This window comes from Microtus ochrogaster, unplaced genomic scaffold (genome assembly GCF_000317375.1).
Source record: "Microtus ochrogaster isolate Prairie Vole_2 unplaced genomic scaffold, MicOch1.0 UNK20, whole genome shotgun sequence".
NCBI classification, from domain to species: domain Eukaryota; kingdom Metazoa; phylum Chordata; class Mammalia; order Rodentia; family Cricetidae; genus Microtus; species Microtus ochrogaster.
The window spans coordinates 2,554,257-2,576,440 of NW_004949118.1; the positions used below are offsets into that span (position 1 = coordinate 2,554,257).

General features: G+C 45.9%; 1 protein-coding gene across 16 annotated transcripts in view; it reads right to left on the reverse strand.

Annotated features, from left to right (window-relative positions):
- The window catches only part of Epb41l3 (erythrocyte membrane protein band 4.1 like 3), a 172,878-nt gene that overhangs the window by 65,594 nt on the left and 85,100 nt on the right, over window positions 1-22,184 (reverse strand). For all 16 annotated transcript variants that reach the window (XM_026789494.1, XM_026789493.1, XM_026789497.1 and 13 more), the window contains exons 2-3: window positions 20,084-20,286; window positions 15,800-15,997 (exon numbers count right to left, since the gene is read on the reverse strand). In XM_026789494.1, the coding sequence (XP_026645295.1) occupies window positions 15,800-15,997; window positions 20,084-20,286 (401 nt within the window). The remainder of the gene's footprint in view (window positions 1-15,799; window positions 15,998-20,083; window positions 20,287-22,184) is intronic.

Here is a 22,184-nt window from a genome sequence, read left to right on the forward strand (position 1 = left end):
TTAAAATAAAAAAAAAATTCTCCGGATCAGCAGCCAGCCTGCTCTCGTAAGAACATCCCATGTGCTTGAGAGAGCAGGATGTCTATGAGATAGGAAGACTGCAGGGCAGGATGTCAATAAGATAGGACATCAACAAAGCAGGTTGACTGCAAAACAGGATATCTATAAGATAGGAACAGTCATGCCCCCCCTGCCTCATTCCGATAACCACGCTTTTGCTTCTGTAAACTTGCTTTTTGCTGACACCCCGTCTCATTCCGATCGACCGATAACCACGCTTTTGCTTTTGTAAACTTGCTTTTTGCTCTTCCCTATAAAAAGCCCGCCCTCCAGTTGGCAGGCGCGCAAGTCCTCCGAAAGACTTTGCTGCCCACAGGTACCTGTGTTTACTCAATAAACCTCTTGCTAATTGCATCCTGTGGTCTGGACTCGGAGTGTCCTGGTTCTGGGGACTTCAATGGAGGAAAAGGTCCTCTCTGAGGGTCTTTCACCGCTGTCTTGCACAAATCTAGTTCGCTGACTTTCCAGACCATTCTGTGACTTCTATTTTTCCCTTTATACTGGATGCCTCTCCCTGTCCCCGCTTTGGTTGGCTCCTCAGCCAACCAAGTTCATCTCTAGCCAAGTTCACCGCACTCAAACTAGCCAGTATCTATCTCTTTCCTTCCAATGATTATTTCAGAAAAGTAAACCTTAAAAGCACAGACAGGTCCATAAACTGCACTATGTAAAACCCTGCAAAAGCATGTTCCCTTCTGCGACTGGCCGAGTTCTACATGCTTCCCACCGTCTCTTGGGTACACACCCTCATAACCCTTGAGCCTGTCATAGAACAAACACCATTGTGGCTGGGATCTAAGCCTCTGTGCTTTCTGCAATAGGAAAGCAATCCAGCTATGGTACAACCTGGAAGCCTCCCCGCGTACCTACTGAACCTTTCCCTATGGTTCCCTGGTCCTCCTCTCCGGTTCCTCTCCTCAGCCCTAATGACCCAAACGCACTCAGTGCTTTTCCCTCTCATCACCCTATCTACCCAAAGATGAAAGCTCGAAGCAGCGTTTAGTAAATATGTGTACAATAGGAATTCCATAAACCGGAGAGAAGAGAGGGCAGGGGGAAGTGTTGTGACTATATTATAAAACCCCAACATAAAATACACAAATGCTACTCGCCTCGATGCTGCCTCCAGTACCACTGCGGGGATTGCCAGCACTTTCTGATAACCAGTTCCTATGTGCCAAGAGTGACTGGAGACCCATGCGTCAGGCTCTCCAGTTTGAACCACTTCCGAGGAATCCTCACTCCCATGGAAGTGTTTCTAGCCAGCGAAGGCCTGCCAGTCCTTCATCAACACTTGGCCTAAAGACACAGGAGAACCTAGGCACATCCTCAAAGAGCCGTGCCCTCCAAGTTCTCAGGTGGTAAAGGCTCTATACCACCCCGGAGCAGAGAGAGTCTGTGGTTCTAGCAATCTTATGAAAACTCAGCTTAGCACAGAGAGCCTCATGTGATGAGGGGCAGGAAGAGAGTCTTGGCCGATCCGTGGCATTGATGGGCAGGTAGAGAATGAATCAGTGGGAAAGCCTCTCTCAGCAGAGGGTTGCTAGGGAAGACAGCGCACTCTACAGCAACGGCGGGCTTTGTGGGAGAGGAAGACTGCTCCATGCTACCTTCGGAGACACCAAGGATAAAGGAAACCCAGGGTGACCCCCTCACGTCCTTTCTTTAACTGACTTCCTTGTGTCATCTGAGGAGTTCGTTAGGGAAGCTAAAGACCGTGGCTCCTGGTCTGCCACAGACTGTGAATCAACCCAGAGAGAGGTGGGCACTGCCCGCTGAAATGGAGTGTGCATCACGACGTGCAGAACATATTCAGGCTTGTTCAGCATCTCCCGTTTCTGATGCTGGCTCCCCTGGAGCCAAGCTTCGTCCTCCGGTCATAGCGGGTTCACCGGGGTGACCTATGCCTTCCGGTCAGCTGCTCCATCCTGCCAGCATCCAGTGAGGGGCCACAATAATTTCCTGGACTTTCATGAAATCGTCGAGCATTCGAAAAGTGCCAATGAGTGATTAGCTAGCTGGAAAATACTGATATTATTAATACCTGGTTATGAAAATCCTGGGAATGCAGACTCACATGGAATTTCCTTTCTCAAAGGTAAAGCGCACTGTCCAGGATCTGAAGCACGACACAGCGGTAAGAGCGAACTTCAGACAGTGTTACAAAGATGGGGAAGCTTTGGAATCTGAAAGACTGCAGGCCTGACACTCTCTGGCAGCTGGAGACCCTCACTTCTGTTTCTTACTAGGACCCCCAGTCAAATGTATTTTTCGAGATAGGGTTTCTCTGTGTAGCAGTCCTAGCTGTCCTGGAACTAGCTCTTGTAGACCAAGCTGCCCTCAATTTCACAGCTGCCTGCTTCTTGAGTGTAGGGATTAAAGGCGTGCACCACCACCACCCTGCTTCAGTCTATGTTTTACAGAAGAACTGAGGACTTTGAGGGCTAAGAACCATGCAAGCAGCAAAGCCAACATGCCACTGTATTTGTCTGTAGGGTGAAATGACTTATCCCAGATTGCACGGCAACACGCGAGTCTGATTTTCCTCATCATTCTCGCTGCAAAAATTCAGCCCTCCAATTGTTAGGGTTATTAATATATTATGAGTTTCAGAAAATGTACATTTTTTTTTTATAAATCGGGGTATGTGCAACCCCTTTAGATGAAATGCTAACTTATACCCATTTACTACTGGTGGATAAATGGGAGGAAAAGTAGAGCTTCATAGCCCGTCCTAGAGAACTCGTGCTGCCTCGAGGAATGCATTATAAAAGAGGCAGCAAGTTCCTCGGAGGTAGCAAGTTTGCTAAGTCAGTTTCACAGTCTCAGATGGTTGTCTGTTTGTTGGAAGACCAGCTGTTGCCAGCAGGTCTGACCACGGAAACCTGTAAGGGTCAGAAGACCAAAACAGTGATGAAGAAAACCCCTTGTAAGGGACCAGGGAGGCACAGTTAGGTCAGTCGGGTCGATCCCCCTGAAGAAACTAAGCCTGGGGTCAAATCCAGCAATAAGGAAGTGAGACGTAGGTGGACCCTGGAAGCACAGGGGTCAGGTGGCCCAGTGTGTATGGAGAACTGCCAGGCCAGGGAGAGACCCTGTCCCAAGGAACAGGACTGACATCTGACGTGACCTCTGACTTCTGTGTAAGCACCTTACAAACACCCTTCCCCCAATATGAACCCACCCACACCTTCCAAGCAAACCCATAAAGGAACATGGAAAATCCTTGCAAACACGACCGGCAATCTTTTCCTTACGCACCCGTAGCCTTAAATCGAACGAAGGTTGTCTTTATAGCAAATACCACCCTAGCCTGAAACAAGAGCCCACACCAAGTGGCTGCTGTAATTTATGAATTGCCAGTAAATACTAGCTAGAGAATATGCATTACTAACATTAACAAATGAAGAGGGGAAAATCTATTAAATTTCACTGTATGACATTACACCGGGCCTTTTCCTCTATTTCATTTTTATTTTTTTTCCATCTCCCACTGAATTATTTAATTGAGAGCAAACAACACTGGACCGAGATGTTGCCATGGCAGATTTTTCCTTTGTCGCTGTCGTAAACATTAACAAGAGCACAGGAATAGCACAGCCGCGAGGTACTTGTAAATCCACCTCAATGTCGCTCTCGAATCGGGAAAACCGTTTCCAAACCAACAGCCCCACATTCCTTTTTGTGGCAAGAGCTAAAAGGAAGTGTTACCTCTCTCGATCTGCCAGTCAGATGCTGGACTTGAATAAAGGCGACTTGAGCCAGTTCCAGAAACCAATTACTGCCTATGTGTGCCTCTCATTGAGCAGAATCGTCAGAGTCTAACTGCAGGAGCCAGGCAAATCATTCTTGGTAAATATTTTTCTAACCCTACAAACAGATCCTTCAATGGTATACCTGCCTGTATCTTCTCTGGATCTACATCTGTATTTTGTTGGATATGAAATCACACACACACACACACACACACACACACACACACACACACACACTGAACCAAATAAAAATAAAAATTTAGAGACTGAGCTGTGGACCATATTTTCCTGTGTTTCTAAGAACCCGTGATTTTCCCAGAACTAAACTATGGTCAAAGAGATCACAGATGCTATATATAAGATGTGCGGTTGGGGGGACAAGGTTAAAATAATTCTTCTGTGAAGCAGACTGACATAACGGGGCCGTGTGAAGCTAAAGAGGTCACTGTCACTCCCAGGTGAGTCTCCATCAGTGGGAAGATTTATCTTCATCCTGTAGCTAATGCCAGCAGGCCCACTTCCTGCATTTCCTAACGGGTCAAAAGTACATCCATGAAAAGCAGGGCATTGACTTAAATGCTCGGAGGAGACGGGTTGTAATTTTCAAAAACTATAACCTGTCTTTCACGGGGAAGTGTTGTAATTATGAAATGAACTGGCAATTGATCGGGGAAAATTGAAAAAGGCAATCACCCCGTGGTGAAAACTTTGTCTCCGGAAGGGGCGGCTGGGGACGCCAGGTTTGATGGGAAATTCCACAGGAAGACAAAGGCTGACTGGAGCCCGTGCACCAGCTGGAGGAATTTCCCCATTTCATCTCTCAGCCATCACTCTCTTCTCAATCAAACAAAATGCATGTTTCCAAGGTTTGCCCATCACATCCCCAGAGCTCAGCGTGGTCCACGTCAGAACCGGGCCGTCATTTTCAGAAGCAGGCTTTCAGGAACACTGGGACACTATTCTGTGATGTTACACTCTTGGATGGTTTCTGTTCAGAAATCTCCGGGTCCTGTGCTTCAAGGGGAGTCCAAAGGAATCCGGTCAGCTTCTGGCTTACTAAGAGCAGGGACTCGCCACAGGACCCATCTGACATCTTCCAGCCACAAGAAGGGGGCAAAGAGGAGACAATACAAAGCAGGAGGGATTTTTAGCAGCCTCTCTTCCTTCTCTCAAGCCATATTTATGATACTAAGAAAACAAGTTTAGAAAAATTGATCAGTTTTGAAGTCACATGCTTACAGAATTTAAATAGAATAAGTGGCCAAAAATTGATTGCTCCTTTTGGAAGCTGTGTTTGTGCTCATGTAGATGCAAGTGAGCACAGAGGATGTACTTGCATGCAGAGGCCAGGTGCCTCCCTCACTGCTCACCACCATACTTTGTTGAGACAAGGTCTCTCTTTGAGGCTGAAGCTCAATGAAGCAGCTAGACTGCCTGGCCAGCAAGCCCTGGGGTTCTTCCATCTTCCCTGCCTTCCCCCACACGGGGATCCAGGAAGCGCTGTCACGTCCAGCCTTTTCCACGCGTTCTGGGCCATTGAACTCATGTCCGCACGCTTGTGTGGCAGGGAGCCCCTGGGGTCCTTCCATCTTCATGGCCTTCCCCCTCACTGGGATCTAGGTGAGCGCTGTCGCATCCAGCCTTTCCATGCGAACTCATGGGCCACTGAACTCATGTCCGCATGCTTGGGTGGCAAGTGTTTTACTGATGGAACCACCACCTCGGCCCCCAAATCGGTTTCTCCTTGAGAAACCAGTGCTAAAGTCATGGAGAAAACTCTCCCTTTTCTTTTAAATACTACTTTGCACGTCTGAACCAAAGGCAAATCCTATCTTGTGGCTGATTCCTTTTCCTGGTGTAGGGTTTGCATTTTTTTGCTGAGTGTAGAGCCCTTGGTTCAAAGGAGTGGCATGTAGGCATGTGGGCTCCTGTTCTCTCTACTTTCTAAATGATTTTCTCAGGCACAATATTAACTTTTTTTTCATTCTCTTCCTTCCTCTCTCTCTCTCTCTCTCTTTCTCACTCTTCCTTTGTTTTTTCAAGACAGGGTTTCTCCGAATAACAGCCCTGGCTGTCCTGGAACTAGCTCTTGTAAACCAGGCTGGCCTTGAACCCACAGAGATCCGCCTGCCTCTGCCTCCTGAGTGCCAGGACTAAAGGTGTGCGCCACCACCGCCCATCTCTGAGCTGATTTTCTCAGCAGAGAAATAAGGCAAGGCCACGGCTATGTCCAGTGTTTCTTGTAGATAAGGTGGTTTGTTTCTATGGTGAAGACAAACTCAGTTTTAAGCTGGAAACATTGGTTCAGTTGTTTTGTAGTGACTGGAACAAAACGGGCCTGTAAGAAACACTTCATATTAAAGCCGTGGTAAAATCAGCATAGCTTTTTAGCATTTAGTGATGGCATATTGACTGTATGCATTAATACCGTTAGAAAAATATGTAGTCTCATGAATAGGAAAACTGCAATATTTGAGCGTTCAGAAGATGCCAGTATTCACGTTGCACAGATGCATCACCGTGTCCGAGAATAGATGACAGTTTCAAGGAGGTGGCCTGGAAGAGTCACTGAAGAAGCCTTCGAAGCTGTAAGTATAGATCTGCTGCCAGGAAAGACTCCAGTAGCCGATGGCAGCAGCTGTACTTGGCCTGAGGTCACGGAGCAGACAAACCTCCCTGGACGAGAGGCTGTGGGCAGCGAGCGTACAGGGCCTAGCTGCAGCCCACTGTGTTGAGAAGACTTTCCTAAACAAAGCACTGAGCGATGCCTCGGACTAGAGTCCTCCCTGAGACTCAAGCAGGGCAGGGCCTGGGCTCATCCTAGAGCTGTGGAATGGGGACAGTAGCTGGCAGCTTCCACGTGAGAGCACAGTGAGTTCTGAGTGGAAGAAACAGTGGGGCTCCGGCACCTGAGGGTGGCAAGGGGGTACAGGTATATTCTCTGCCACAGTCTTCCCTGAGATGTGCTACGGGGAATCTGGTAGACCTGGCCTTATATCCGAAGCTGGAGCCACGAGTTGGGAGCCCTCTTCTGCATGCATGGGTCCAAGGTTACCACCATGTGTGCCTAGCCGTCATCTCATGGGAACTGTGGCGGTTGTGTCGTCATTGGTAATCCCTTTCAGGGCATATGTGGCAGCTCACAGTCACAAAGACACTGAGAGCAGCAAATTCTAAGCAAGCGAGCTAGATATATAGCACAAAGGGTCACCTGAACTTTTGGATCTTCAGTAAAGAACGAAGTCATGTATACAGCTCCTGGGAGCAGCGCGAGGGGCAACAAACCAGACACGGTGCTTTGGGAAGCACAGCAGGACCAAGGGTTTAAGGGTGGGACCGGGAAAAGCAAACCTAGTGACCGAGTAACACAATGTTAGAGAACTGATCTTTGCAAATAAAGGCTGATGACATGGGTCAGTCAGAGAAAAGCTGCTATAGGAGCCCAAGGGCCATGGCGGGATCCCCTAGAACGGGCGTGAAAAAGCTGGGTACAGTGCTGTGCACCTGCAGCACTGTGGGTGCAGAGACAGGAAGACCCCTGGGGCTTGCTGAGCAGATGGGATCGCCACATTGTCACTCTCCAGGTTCGGTGAGAGACCCTGTCTCCAAAAATAGGGTACAGAGTATCTGAAGAAGACACCTGCCACCAACTGCTGGCCTACATATATACACATGTGCACACATATTCACAAGTACGCACACATGTGTGCACACATACTCACATGTATACACACATGTGCACATGCACACGTAATACATACAGACAAGCACACATTTACAAATGCACATATACACACATACTCATGGAAGCAAACCCACCTATACAAACATGCACAGACACATATTAATATGACTTGATAGCTGGGGCAAATACAGAAAGAATTCTCCAGTGAACTTTCCGTAGCAGTATTTAATGTGTTACCTATGACTTAATGACATAATCACTCAAGCTCTCAAAACCTACTTGGCTTCCCAAACACAACCTGGAATGGATGGCACACCCAGATGGCTTTACAGCTCCCATTCCTCGATATATCTCACCTCCTCTCCAACATTAATATTCTTTAGAGGACTTAACAGGCCATGACTACACTCACGATGGACTATTAAGCTTTATTACTTTTTAAAAATGAATACCAGGAGGATAGGTTTAACTATTTTAGCAAGAAAGCCTCTCACCACCCAACTCTAATGAGGACAAATCTCAACACCTTGGGAAGATCTCACGGCATTTCTATCAGGTAAAAGAGACGTGGCGCATTAACCATCCTCGTGTGCCATGTTCCTATGGTTGCACAAAGAGCCATCTAATGAGAAAAGAAAGGATAACTAACGTCCCCCCACTTTCAGAGTCTTTGGGGGAGGGTGCCATCCTTCCAGCAGGACAATGGTGCCACTGCATGGGGACCTTAGGTGAGAGCAGGAGATGGGTGTCTGATGGGACAAGAGAGGCGTGTCACAGGAGGGGTCAAAGTCCACAGTCATACAGATGAAAATCTCTGATTTACAAGTTTGTTTGAAAAACACTATTTGTGCAGGCTGAGAAGATGCCATGTCTCACATTTTCTATTTATCTGTTTCTGGCAATTCAAGAAAGGTAATAAGTGTTGGATCAAGCTCCTGAATTAGCGCATTTCTGCCCTTCTGCCCAGGGCTTCGAAATGGTCGAGAAAGTATTTTACGCATAACCCATGGAAGTAGAAAGGTCAGGATGAGGAATCATTTCTTCCAACCATATCGCAGAGGTCCAGGACATGAAACAGGAGTGCGAGTCCAAAAGATAATTGAATAACCCCAGAGACAGACCATTGGGCAACGTTCGAAAGTCCCTTCCTGACCAGAATTTGAAGAGAAGCAAAGCAAACTTAGGACACAGCATGACAATCTCCCTGGCCTCTGCTTGGCTCTGGATGGTTGAAAGGGACATTGACTCAAATGTGGACCCATTATGGAGGGGCCTGCATAGATCTGAGTCTGGTCAAGGCCTAATTAAACAGGGAAGGACTAAGGCTTTTATGATGTTACTAACTCTTTCAAAAAGCTATATTTGATTTATCTCAGTCTGGATTCAATTCTTTCTCCAGTGTGACTGGCCCGAAGGTATTTGTTTTGCTGGGATAGGAATCTACCATGGATATACCTGGGTTCCATTCCCATTGCCTTCCTCACAGTGACTGACAGGATAGTTAGGGGCTAAGTAAACTGGGGAATTCACGAGGAGAGAGGAAGGGGGCAGGACCCTTTTCAATAGCCCTAAGGAACAGAAACCCTCTACAGAATCCCTCCACCAGCACCTTCCTGATAACGCTTCTAAGCAGGTCCCATCTGCTGCCCAGGAGCTGGCTATGCCCCAGGGGAGCTGCAAAGGCGCCATAACCCATTTGCACACTACAACATCCTGCCAAAATGTCAGAAGCCTGGCTGCCCTGTGACAGTCCACCCGCAGGGACCTCAGTGGAATACAAACCAAACTACACTATATAATGCTTCAGATATTGCATACTGATTGGCAAGGAACAAAGCTGCCTGCCCCACATAGAATGTCAGAGCGGAAACACATGAGATGTGATGAACATTGATCCTGTGCGGTATGCAGAGGGAGGATTCTGTTCTTCTCTTCCAACAAAAGATAACAAACTGGAATAAGAAGTCATTTGGGTTCTCCAGTCCTCGTGAGATAAATCATGTTAATAATTTTGCTGACATGTGTGGAAATTTGGAGGCATATAAACATTCCCTAAGCATACATCAAGCTGAGTTGCCTATATGACCTTTTTTTTTTATATTACAAGTGGTCAAAAAAAATTTGAAAAAAACGTCAGAAGCATAGGCCTCACAAATGGAAAAACCACTGTATGCTACAATGATGTAAATCTATCAATAAAGGGAAGTTTGAAAATACATGACATGTACATTAAAGCATGGGGCTTTCTCAACACGAATGTTCAGTCATGGTGTCAGAGAAATGCTCTTTGTACTTTACTTTTCTGGATCTTCAGGTCTCTTTCCTACTGCAGTACTGAGCAAGGGAAAACACAACTTTATGGTTGAAAAAGAGGTCCAAGATATTTGTGGTGTGTGTGTATGTGTGTGTATGTACACACACATGTGCCTGTGCTGACCTTTGCAACAAACGATAAGGAACTGGCAATAGGAAGTTGTTTGTGTTCTCGGTCATCACGAGCATGTGATAGGAAAGTCACCTTTTCTAGCCGATGAGAAGCCTCACGAGGAGGCTGTCACACGGCTGGGCCCTGCTCATTCCGCGGGAATGACAGCGGCATTAAGTCGGCTATGAGAAGAGATGTAATTTTATTAAAGTAAAATGATTCTTTATTGAGTGCATAAAGGACTTCCGCTCACTTCTGTGTCCTGCTCTCAATTCTCCTGCAACTACACATCTTGGGGCAACAGGCAATTCTCCTGCAACTACACATCTTGGGGCAACAGGCGGGGAGGTGACGCAGCCTCTTCCACCAAGGTCTGTGTGTCTTCTGTTCCACCAGATGGAAGGAGTTTGGGAGGTGTCCGAGGAAAACACGGCCTGTCTAAATTCATCTAGTTTCTCCCAAGCTACTTTTAGTTTGAGGCCAGGGCATGAGTCAAACTACCTCAGGATCCAGCAATTCCACTCTTGGGAATATACCCAAGAGATGCCCAATCATACTACAAAAGCATTTGTTCAACTAGGTTCATAGCAGCACTATTTGTAATAGCCAGAACCTGGAAACAACCTAGGTGCCCCTCAATGGAAGAATGGATAAAGAAAGTGTGGAATATATACACATTAGAGTACTACTCAGCAGCAAAAAAACAATGACATCTTGAATTTTGCATGCAAATGGATGGAAATAGAAAACACTATCCTGAGTGAGATAACCCAGACCCAAAAATACAAATATGGTATGTACTCACTCATTAGTGGACTCTAGCCATAAACAAAGGACCTTGAGCATATAGTTCGTGATCCTAGAAAAGCTAAGTAATAAGGTGAAGCCAAAGAAAAACATATATAGATCCTCCTGGAAATTGGAAGCAGACAAGATCATGGGGCAAAAGTTGGGAGCATGGGGGTGGGGGTAGGATGGGGGGAGGAAGGGGAGAGGGGGAGAGAGAAGGGAGAAGGGGAGGGTTGGGGAGAACTTGGGGGAGTGGGATGGGTGACATGGAGGAAGGACAGATATGGAAGCAGAGAAGAAGATATCTTAATTAAGGGAGCCATTTTGGTGTTGGCAAGAGGCTTGGCTCTAGAGGGGTTCCCAGGTGTCCATGGGGATGTCCCCAGCTAGGACCCTGGGCAATGGAGGAGAGGGTGCCTGAACTGGCCTTGTCCTGTAGTCAGACTGATGACTATCTTGAATATCACCATAGAACCTCTGTCTGGTGACAGATGGAGAAAGAGATAGAGACCCACATAGGAGCACTGGACTGAGCTCCCAAGGTCCAGTTGAAGAGCAGAAGGAGGGAGAAGATGAGCAAGGAAGTCAGGATGGCGAGGGGTTGGTCCACCCACTGAGACAGTGTGCGTCATCTAATGGGAGCTCACCAAATCCAGCTGGACTGGGATTGAAAGAGCATGCGATCAAACTGGACTGATGTGGGAGTGTCATATATCAATCTGTTGATTTCATTGGTTAAGTAATAAAGAAACTGCTTGGCCCTGATAGGTTAAAACACAGGTGGGAGGAGTAAACAGAACAGAATGCTGGGAGGAAGAGGAAGTGAGCTCAGAGGCCATGCTCCCCTCTCCTGGGCAGATGAAGCTCCAACCCAGGATGGACGTAGGCTAGAATCTTCCCGGTAAGTGCACCTTGGGGTGCTACATACAATATTAGAAATGGGCTAGTCCAGGTGCGAGAGTTAGCCGAGAAGAGGCTAGATATAATGGGCCAAGCAGTGTTTAAATGAATACAGTTTTTGTGTTGTTATTTCTGGTATAAAGCTAGCCGTGCGGGAGCCAGGGCGGCCGGAATGCAGCCCTGCCACTCTTTGCAACACTGGACCCTCTGAATGTGGCTGACAATTGGAGCAGACTGAGAAGCCAATGAGAACGGAACTGTGATTTGTCTCTACTGCATGCACTGGCTTTTTGGGAGCCTAGTCTATTTGGATGCACACCTTCCTAAGCCTGGATGGAGCGGGGAGGGCCTTGGACTTCCCACAGGGCAGGGGACCTTGCCCTCTCTTAGGACTGGAGTGGGAGAGGGTAAGGGGGAGCAGAGAGCGGGAGGGAAGTGGGAGGAGGGGAGGAAGTGGAAATTTTGAATGGTATTATTTATAAAGCAATAAAAAAAAGAAGAAAAAATAAAAAAAGAAGAGATCCGCACTAGCACCCATACAGACTCAACCCCAAATGAATCAAAAACCTCAACGTAAGATCACACACACTGAATCTGATATTAGACAAGGTGGGGGAATAGCCTCCAACTCCTTGGCACAGATTAAGACCTTCTGAACTAACACAGGCACTAAGATCAGCAATTAATACATGGGACCTCGTGAAGCTGAAAAGCTGTATGGCAAAAGACACTGTCATTTGGGCAAAGTGGCAGCCTACAGCGTGGAAGAAGATCTTTGTCAATGATCCACATGACGCAAATTATATATCTGAAAGAGGGTTAGTATCCAAACTATATAAAGAACTAAAAAACTAAACATCAAGAGAATAAATAATCCATAAAAATCTCTAAAATATCAAAGGCTATTACCAAGGCTCTTGGTTACTTTCTATAACGTGACCATAAGGCCTTAGTGCTGAAGCTAACACTCATAAATCTCACTGACCATGGGGAAGTGAAGTCAGTGCCTATCTAAAGGCATCCCTTCTATCAACCAGAGTCCACGGTCCTGGTACTCTGCACACTACCAAAGGAGAAAGGGAATCATCAACCCAGCTATGAGTCTCACACAGAACCATTTTCTGGTGTAATAGTGGCACAAATATTTCTAATAGGATTTAAGGCCCATTCCATCAGATGAAGCCCTCATCCGATACTGTTAAAATGACCAAGACATGACAATAGACAGACCACAGGCCTAGGAAAACCTAAAACCACCATTCTGTTAAAAGACCGTAGAAAAAAAGACTTTTGATGATACAGTGATATACCAGTAAATTTGTGTCTGCCTAAGCTGTCATCAGAGAAGCTTCTTGCAGTAGATGGGAACTAATCCTGAGCCCTACAATTGGGCAATATGTAGGATGTGAGACTCTGGAGCACTTGATCTCAAACGGGGTGTCTTCATCAAATCCTGCTCCTCAGAGCTCGGGAATCTATGGGGAATCTAAGAGCCACAGGAGACGAACGATTCCAGGAGGACAGAGGCGTCCAGGACAATAGGATGGGTGGACGTCTGAGCTCACAGAGACTGTGGCAGCATGCACAGGTTCAAGGAAGAGGTGGGGCCAGCACGAGAAGGGAGGACAGACACAGGGTCCCACCCCAGACAAGCAATTGTCTGCAGTGGTACCTGCTGCCTCTCCAATGGAGTCTCACTGGGTATAGAAATGACGGTTCAGGGTAGGCCATGCCCAAGAGTACTTGATCAACAGAAAGCAGACTTGGTATTTCTGTAGACTTTTCACCTGAGTTTGCTTCGTTTGAGCATTTTTTGTCTTAATGGTCTTTTGCTTTTTTACTTTTATTTTTGTGGGGTTTTGTATTTTGTTTTGTTTATTTGTTAGAGAGAGGGAGAAAACATAAAGTTGGTAGGTAGGAAGGTGAGGAGGATCTGGAAGGAATTGTTGGAAGGGAAAACCTGATTAAAATAAAATATATTGTGAGAGTTTTTTCAATAAAAGTTTAAAAAATGTATGTTTAGAAATCTTTCCAATTTATAATGTCAGGTATGAAAGACATTGAAATGTCACTTAAAATGATCACAGTTATACTAAAGGTAACAATAAATTATCAAGTTAATTATCAAATAAGTATTCTATAGTCAAAATCCCATTGATTATCTATAAGAAACCCAAGGCATTAGGTATAAATTAAATTGGCAGAATGATAAACATTATCTGTCATCCCCAAGGCATTATGTCCAAACATGAACCTTTCTCCATCTAGAATCTTCCATAGAAAAATGACAGCAATGACCAGAGGATGATGAAGCAGCCCATTCATTTCATTATATAAATGCAATTAAAGCTCAGGGAAAGCTTCTCCCACACAGCAAATTTTTCCACAAAGTGGATCTTCACAGAGAAAATATAATCTCCCATGAGACTGCAGACGCCCTCTCGGTCACAGCTAAACCCAGCTACAGGCTCACATCTGAGTCCCCTTTAATTAACATCTAAGTCGGCTACTGCACACATTGACTGAAAAATCTGTTCAAAATCAGAGCTAGCAAAACATAAGAAAGAGTCCTTGCTCAGCAGACTCTGGGTACCTGAAACACACTGCACCACCAGCCCATCAACTTATATAGGACTAAATTCTATATACATCGGCACATGACAGACTAAGGAACTTTGTTTAATGTAAGAATTCAATTTTCTGTGTTCCTGTAATCTTAAATAACATAGCAATCCATCTCTTATTCCTACCAAGATGATATCAACTCTGAAATGAATTTGAATGTTCTCTTGAGAAACCTAAAAACAATAAAAACCAACAACAACAAAACCACTGTGCACAGAAGCACATTATGTTGTAGAATATTTGTTTAACCATGCAAAGACGTGACACATCCATGTTAAGTTGCTTAAATATGTCAGGATGTGTTTCATTTCTTTAGACTGTGGGATAGTTGCTTAATAACTATGTAAAGATGTGTTATATTGGTTTAGTTATGTAAAGATGTGTGGTTGTTTTACCTTGCCTGCCTAAGGCACCTTAATGGTCTAATGAAGAGCTGAATGGCCATTAGCAAGGGAAGAGGTCTAGGCAGGACTTCCAGGAAGGGAGAGTGAGCAAGAGGAGGGATTTAGGAACACAAAAAGAAACAGAGACACCAGGGAGGCACCAGGAACCAGACAGACAGACACAGGAGGAAGCAGGAAAGTAGGACATAGAGAATGCAAGAAAGGTAAAAAGTTCCAAGGCAAAACACAGGTGAACAGAAACAGGTCAAGTTGTTAAGTTAAAAGAGCTAGTATGTCAAGCCTAAGAAAAGGCAGAGCTTTCATAATGAAGTCTCTATGTCTTTATCTGGGAGCTGGTTGGTGGCCCAAAGAAAATTCCAACTATAGCATGACACAAAATATAATTAGAATGATAAATGGGTTCTAAGCAGAAGGAAAAGGGATGAGAGACGGACGCTTCAGTGGTTAGCAGTTCTTCCAGAGGATCTGAGCTCAATTTCCATCACTCATTTCTACAGCTCACCGGTGCTAATGACCCCAGCTACAAGGGATCTGACGCCCTCTTCTGGTCTCCCCAGGTACTGCACTCAGGTACACACCCACTCACACAGATAAACACAAGCGTACATAATTTAAAAAATAAAAGTCTTTTTTTTAAAAAAAGAGAGGAGGAGGGGATGGGGCAGATGAATGTAGAATGTGAGAATATACATATACAACAAAGAGAAGTGTAATATTTTACATGGAGATTCAAAGTCTACCACGTGTGATTTTTGTCGTTTTTAAAATAATTACTAAGAAAGAAAAGGGCACGATCATTTTAAGCTATCCCAGTACTTCTATGTAAATGACTTACACAGGATGTCTGGGCCATAAACTATGCCAACAGAAAAGGTAAAATCGATTGAAGTGTTGCTCATAGCCAGAGCATTAAAGCAAAGTGCATTTTGAAGCTAAGAAAACGCTAAGAGAGCCCATCTGGCTTTGTTTTTATATATACTATCACATTTTACTTTGGACCGACAACATTTCGGGACACTGCAAGGTTGTAGTAATTTAATCTCCTGTTAGAGCTGCGGAAGTGGGTTTGAGTCTAGCCGAGAAAAAGTTCCCCGGGTCTGGGAAATGTCACCTTGTCCACTGTGCAGCAGTCCCCTGCTCTGAAGCGCACACTTACATCCACGTCACAGCCGTACTCGGATCCATCCAGAAGGGTCACTTTGCACTGCATGCTTTTGGGCCTTTTGACGATCTTCAACGGGGACCGTGAGAGTTTGCTGCTGGAGGATCTCTGAGAGAGTTTATCGTCTTCAAATTGCTGATACTCAAGTTGTTTCGCAGCTGCGGCAGCGAAGTCCCGGTCCTTGTCGCTGACCTGTGAAAAAGCAACAGTGAGACAGGAAATGGATAGTGAGCCGCTCAGACACCGCACAGCTCCAGAGAGCTCAGACACCGCACTGCGATCCCGCTCCTTAGGGGATGTGAGCCGTCTCCACTGTGGTGCGAGGAGCAGATACACAGATCTGAATATTCCTGAAGCCCAGTTACACCTAAATAACCCCACCCACCTAAGTGTACGATGCGGGCCTTTTTCAGCTGACCCAAGGCTTAGTAGAGAAGCGATTTAGCCAATTCTATCAAGATCTCACTCAGAACATAAGTAAATCCGCTCTTGGCTTTTCAGAGGCATTCTATAGTGGACCACGAAAGCCCACTGTTTTCATAATCCATTGGATAATTCTAGATTCCCTGACCTGTGAGATCCACCCCTCTCCCAGACACGACAGAAACATTAAGGCTCAGAGAGCTGTGTTAATCTTGTCAGTAATTTTACAAGTGCTAAAACACCTGATTCTGCTCTGAATCAGTTCACTGACGTCAGCCGCGCGGACGTCAGCCACACAGAATGTCAGCCGCGCACTGAAGCTCAGCATGGTGTAATCCCTGGGTCTGTTCTCTTCCTGTTAAGCGCTGGTGTGAGGATGCATCAAATGCATGATGCTTTCACTTGCTAAGTCTCTGAATTCTGCCCTGAGCCCATCTTAACCCTGCAGAGAAACATCCTAGGGGACACGGAATTCTCCCCCGAGTCAGCGTGTCTGAACGCCGCCCCGCAGATGTTTCTGTGCCCTCTTCTATCCAATCACCACGATGCTGTCATGGAGACCCGATGAGTGGCTGGATGGTCCGCAACCCTGACAGTGCCCAGAAAAAGACACCAGTGTGCAGGGCTGACCCTTGGAGTGACATGGGATTTCTCACACAGATGGACCGCCAGCCAGGAACTAGAAGGGCATGGGATGCTGAGGAAAGGCCGAATTGATGGTTTATTATTTCAACTTTTTTTTTTTTTTGAGACAAGGTTTCTCTGTCGCTTTGGTGCCTGTCCCGGAACTAGCTCTTGTAGACCAGGCTGGCCTCAAACTCACAGAGATCCGCCTGCCTCTGCCTCCCTAGTGCTGGGATTAAAGGCGTGCGCCACCACCACCTGGCTATTATTTCAACTTGTATTACTTCCCACCATTCTAGAAGCAGAGTCACTGTAGTGTATTAGTCTTAGATCTTTGGTATAGATTTCTGTTTTCCCTGCGTTTCCTACCTTGACTTCCATATATAAGATCGACCATGTTGTCCTTTCTTCCACCAAAAGTGCCCATGAATTATAAGCAGTTCTTCACATGATAAGGCAGTTTTGCCAAATTTATATATTAAAAAAAAACCCACCTAAAGTGGTGAATGTCTGTATTTCTACATAGGTATTCTAAATCATCGATCCAGAATGCCTACCAGGAGGCCTTGGTTAGAATAACTAAAGAAACAATGAAGGAATGGCCAACTTGAAAAGGCAAGGAAACAGAATAAACTTCAACAAGTCTGTAAAGTAAAAACAAAAACCCGTTCCGACAACTCAGTCTGGCAGTTTTGACTGCGTTAAAGCATCAATGCCAGAAATCTATGAATGTCATTAGTGGCCTTCATACAGTTTAAGGAGAAGTAAAGTCATCCTGGAATTATCAACCACAATCCATCTTATTAGATATTTTGTAATTTACATATGATCTCGACATATTTAAACTACTGTTTCATTGCAGGCAAAGTCAACCGAAGCTGCTTTTAATGCAAATGTTGCTGTGAATGGCCGCTTTCTATGCAGGACACAAGATGAGGCTTTGTCTGCCTACCACTAATGTATCTGTATGAAAATGAACTTTCTGGCTGAGTTAAACACCAGCCACAAACGGTGTGTGCTTGCTTTTCTTGTGCAGACGATAAGGGGCCATCGTTCAAGGACAGATCTTTTTGGAACACACGAGAGAGAAATCTAACAAGGAGGCTTTTACCAGCCAGGTCTAGAAAAGCAGACCAAGTGTCTCAGATGAACTGCCAATTTAGAGTCACGATGCAAATCCTGCACGCCACTATCTTCCTCCTTGCTCTGATGGGTAGGTTTGTATAACTACAAACCTCAGTTACAAACAAGGAGCAACAGGACCAGGGAAGGGAGAAAAGTTCTTGAAGGCTCACAAGATTAAGCAAATTCAAATTCAGTCACATTTTCATCCTCATTCTATAACCAAATATACTTAATTTTCTCTCGAACATTGCTTCCAGATATGAAGCAGAGATCTTGGTAGAAGACCTTAAGAGGATTCCTTGTTAACATCCTGTACCCCAAAGGCCCGGAAGAGTCCTCCGAAGCACAGAAACAGGATTTACTCAGGTCTCTGCCCTGTGCAGCCAGGGACATTTTCCGCTGCGGATTCAGTATCATGTCCCCTGTTGGTTTCAAACATTTGACTATAGAAGATAAATTACAGTCGTGGTCCACGTATCACCACACAAACCGTATATGACAGTGGTCCCTTAAGACACAAGGGCTGAATAGGTTGAGAGGGCTTTGGGGAGCTGTGCAGGGGAAATGGGGAGCAGAAGTGACTGTTTCATTGTATCCATTAATGAGATTCTCAAGAATAAAGAAAAATTAAGGCAAACACATAATTCCTATTGCACTGTGATATAGCTGCCACTGGAAAAGCCCAAACACTGCGCAGCTCCCGTGTTTGGGATGGTCTGTATTACCAGACACTTGAGAGTACAGCTGAGACACTTGTATAGAGCACGTAACACTCGACTATAGTCAATTATCATATTATTGGTTCATGGATTTACCATAATACACTTCTAACCAATATTACAGTGTGGGGTTCCTGCTTTTAACACGTTTACTACAGAACACGGTACACGGTCACGACAGCTGCTGTACACACCTCAGCTTTGCCAAGTCTCTCGAAGGCACCTTTTCCTTCATTTTTTTCAAAGATTATATTTTTGTATGTGTGCTTTGCCTGCATGTATGTATGTGTGTTGCCTGTATGTCTGATGCCTGCAGAGGTCAGAAAAGGGATTCTGATCCCCTAAAAACTTGGATTCTGGGGGCTGTGAGCAATGGTACGCATTCTGGGAACGGAATCCAGACCTGCTGCAGGAGCAGCCAGTGCTCTTAATTGCTGGGCCATCTGTCCAGCCCCATTCATGTTGTCTAAAAAACAGAACGTGTGAATGCCATGTGACCACAGTAACATACCCTGTCTCATAAACAAGTGTTCATTGTCACGGTAATGTGTTGTGATGCTGAGCTCCAGAGTCTTTCACCCAAAGGCTAACCTCATGACCGTTCACTAAACATCGGAAATTTCTAACCCCACAAACTCTTCGGAATCCTAAGGGGTCAGTCCCTCCTTGGGCTCTGGATCCCTTCATCACGCACAAGGTAGCATTCTAAAACATGCAGGTTTGCAGCTTCAAGACCATCCTGACTCATCCTATTACCATGCTTTATTCTTTTGATTTTATTTACATATTTATACTAATTAATTTTTTTTCTATTTGACAATAGTGGGGATGGAACCAAAGTTCCCCAGACTAAGTATGCACCCTACCACTGAGTACCATCTCACAAAGGGCAGAAGTAATCGCTCCTGACAACCCCAGTATACATAAGGAACGGCAACGAACCTACAAGTATATACAGGGAGGGGGGGATCCAACCCAAATAAACAGTCACTGAATGTAGATGGGAATGTGCAGGTCAGAATAACGGCTGGAAAAATCAATTCTGCCCTCATCCTTTACAGCATGAAATGAAAACAGCCAGAGGCATAGCCAGGGCTGCCAGCTTGCTGTCTGTCCTTCCAGTAAACTCAGACATAGGCAGTCAGTAACTCAGTCTCCAGTAAGGAGTTTGGCTGACTGTAATGGCTTTAGTCAAAAGCAGGAGGTACCGGTCCAGGCCTGGGCGGAGGAATGCCACTCACTGAAATCCTTCAAGGCAACACCACTGATCCCCTAGGTAAGAGGGCAAAAGCAGGGGACCTTCATAGCTGCCCTTAGGGCTGGGACAAAGCCACAGTGCCCAGCCAGGTCCTCTGACTGGCCCTCCCTAGAGATGCTCCTGGCTCACCTCCCTCTTCACCGGGGTGCTGTGCGCGGCAGCTGCCGGGAACTGCTCTAGCGCTGGTGGCTCCTCGCTGCTTCCGCTGGCGGGCTCTGGTCCAGGCTGTGCCCCTGCTTGTCCCTGAGGCCCTGCTGCTTCCTGGGGCTCAGCCTCCTGGTCTGGCTTGGATTCCGAGTCTGATCCCGATTCGGTCGTCATGGTTGATTGTTCTGCAAGCAGAGAGAGAGACAAGGACCTGTCACTAGGTGCAGTTATCTTCCAGGAGAACCTGTATGAAGGGGAGGGGGAAGGAGAGAGGTACCACAGCCAAGCACAGTCCCACACTGCACACCAGAGAGGCACTCTGTAGAGGTGCCACAAAGAGTGGGACCCACAGTGGCTCAAAATGAACATGTAACATGTGAAGTCATCTGAGCGGAGGAACCTCAATAAAAAATCATATCTTCGTAACACTGGGCTGCAGGCAACTCTGTAGGGCATATTCTGAATTAGCAACTGATGGAGGAGGGCCTAGCCTACTGTGGGTGGCGCCATCCCTGGGCTGGTGGTCTTGGGTTCTGAACAGGCTGAACAAGTCATGAGGAACAGCCAGTAAGCAGCACCCCTCCATGGCCTCTGCATCAGCCCCTGCCTCCAGGTTCCTGCCCTGTTTGAGTTCCTGTCCTGACTTCCTTCAGTGGTGAACAGTGATGTGGAAGTATAAGCCAAGTAAACCCTTTCACCCACAACTTGTTTTTGGTCATGGTGTTTCATCAGAGCAATAGAAACCCTAACTGGGAGCCGGAGAGATGGCTCAGGGGTTAAGGGCATTAATTCCTGGGACCCACATGGCAGCTCAAAACTGTCTATAACTCCAGTTCCAGGGGACCTGACACCCATGGCAAAACACTAATGCACATAAAATAAAAATTTTTTAAATATTGTGCCCCCAAAAGGGAAAGAAACCCTAACTGGGACAAACACACACTAAAATTTAATCTGTAATGACCAGTGGGGTCTCTTCATAATAGATTGTGGCCACAGGTGAAATTTCAAAGTCACTACACTAATTAGGATAGCAGATGGGGAGTATGTGTTTGTTGGGTATGCTAACACCTGTGAGCATTAGAACGCAGGTATATGCTAACACCTGTGAAGCATTAGAATGAAGGTATATGTTAACACCTGTGAGCATTAGAACACGGGTATATGCTAACACCGTAAAGCATAAGAACACAGGTATATGCTAACACCTGTGAAGTATTAGAACGCAGGTATATGCTAACACCTGTGAAGTATTAGAACGCAGGTATATGCTAACACCTGTGAAACATTAGACTGCAAGGGCATGCTATGCTAACACCTGTGAACATTGGAACACAGGTATATGCTAACACCTGTGGAGCATTAGAACGCAGGCATATGCTAACACCTGTGAGCATTAGAACACGGGTGTATGCTAACACCTGTGAGCATTGGAACTCAGGTATATGCTAACACCTGTGAGCATTGGAACGCAGGCATATGCTAACACCTGTGACGCATTAGAAGGCAGGTATATGCTAACACCCGTGAAGAATGACCTGTACGACTAGATAATCCACTGGCTTCTCTACACCGATGACTCTCCCACCCCTGAGTCTATCAAATTCTTCTAGCAACAGCAAATGTCTTTCTTTTTTGTTTTCACCCAATTCTGCTATTTCCTTTTGAATTAATATATACAAATAAGGAGGAAGGGTCACACTGGCAGCATCTGTCCTGCGGCTGGAGGGCGGCATGTATCCCTCTCTCTCCCTCCTCCCCACAGCTTTCTAGGCTCCCTCCTCCTGCCCGTGAACCCTGAACGATGACTCTGTCACATCCCACAAGAAATTCAAACAAGGGTCCTCATGAGCAATTCGCTGCCGTGCCTGGAAAACATCCTGGGACACGAAACTACCACCTTCTAAACCAGACTGGCATCTTGTGCCTCAGTTTTCACATGTGCCAAATGAGAAGGTTGAACATGTTCAAACCCAAATAGACTTCTTCAGCTGTTGCGGGAGGTCCTTCCGCTCCTCCAGCCTATAGCCGCTGAGATACCCGCCCATTGGGGCGTGGTCTCTCTCCCTTTAAAAAAGCGGCC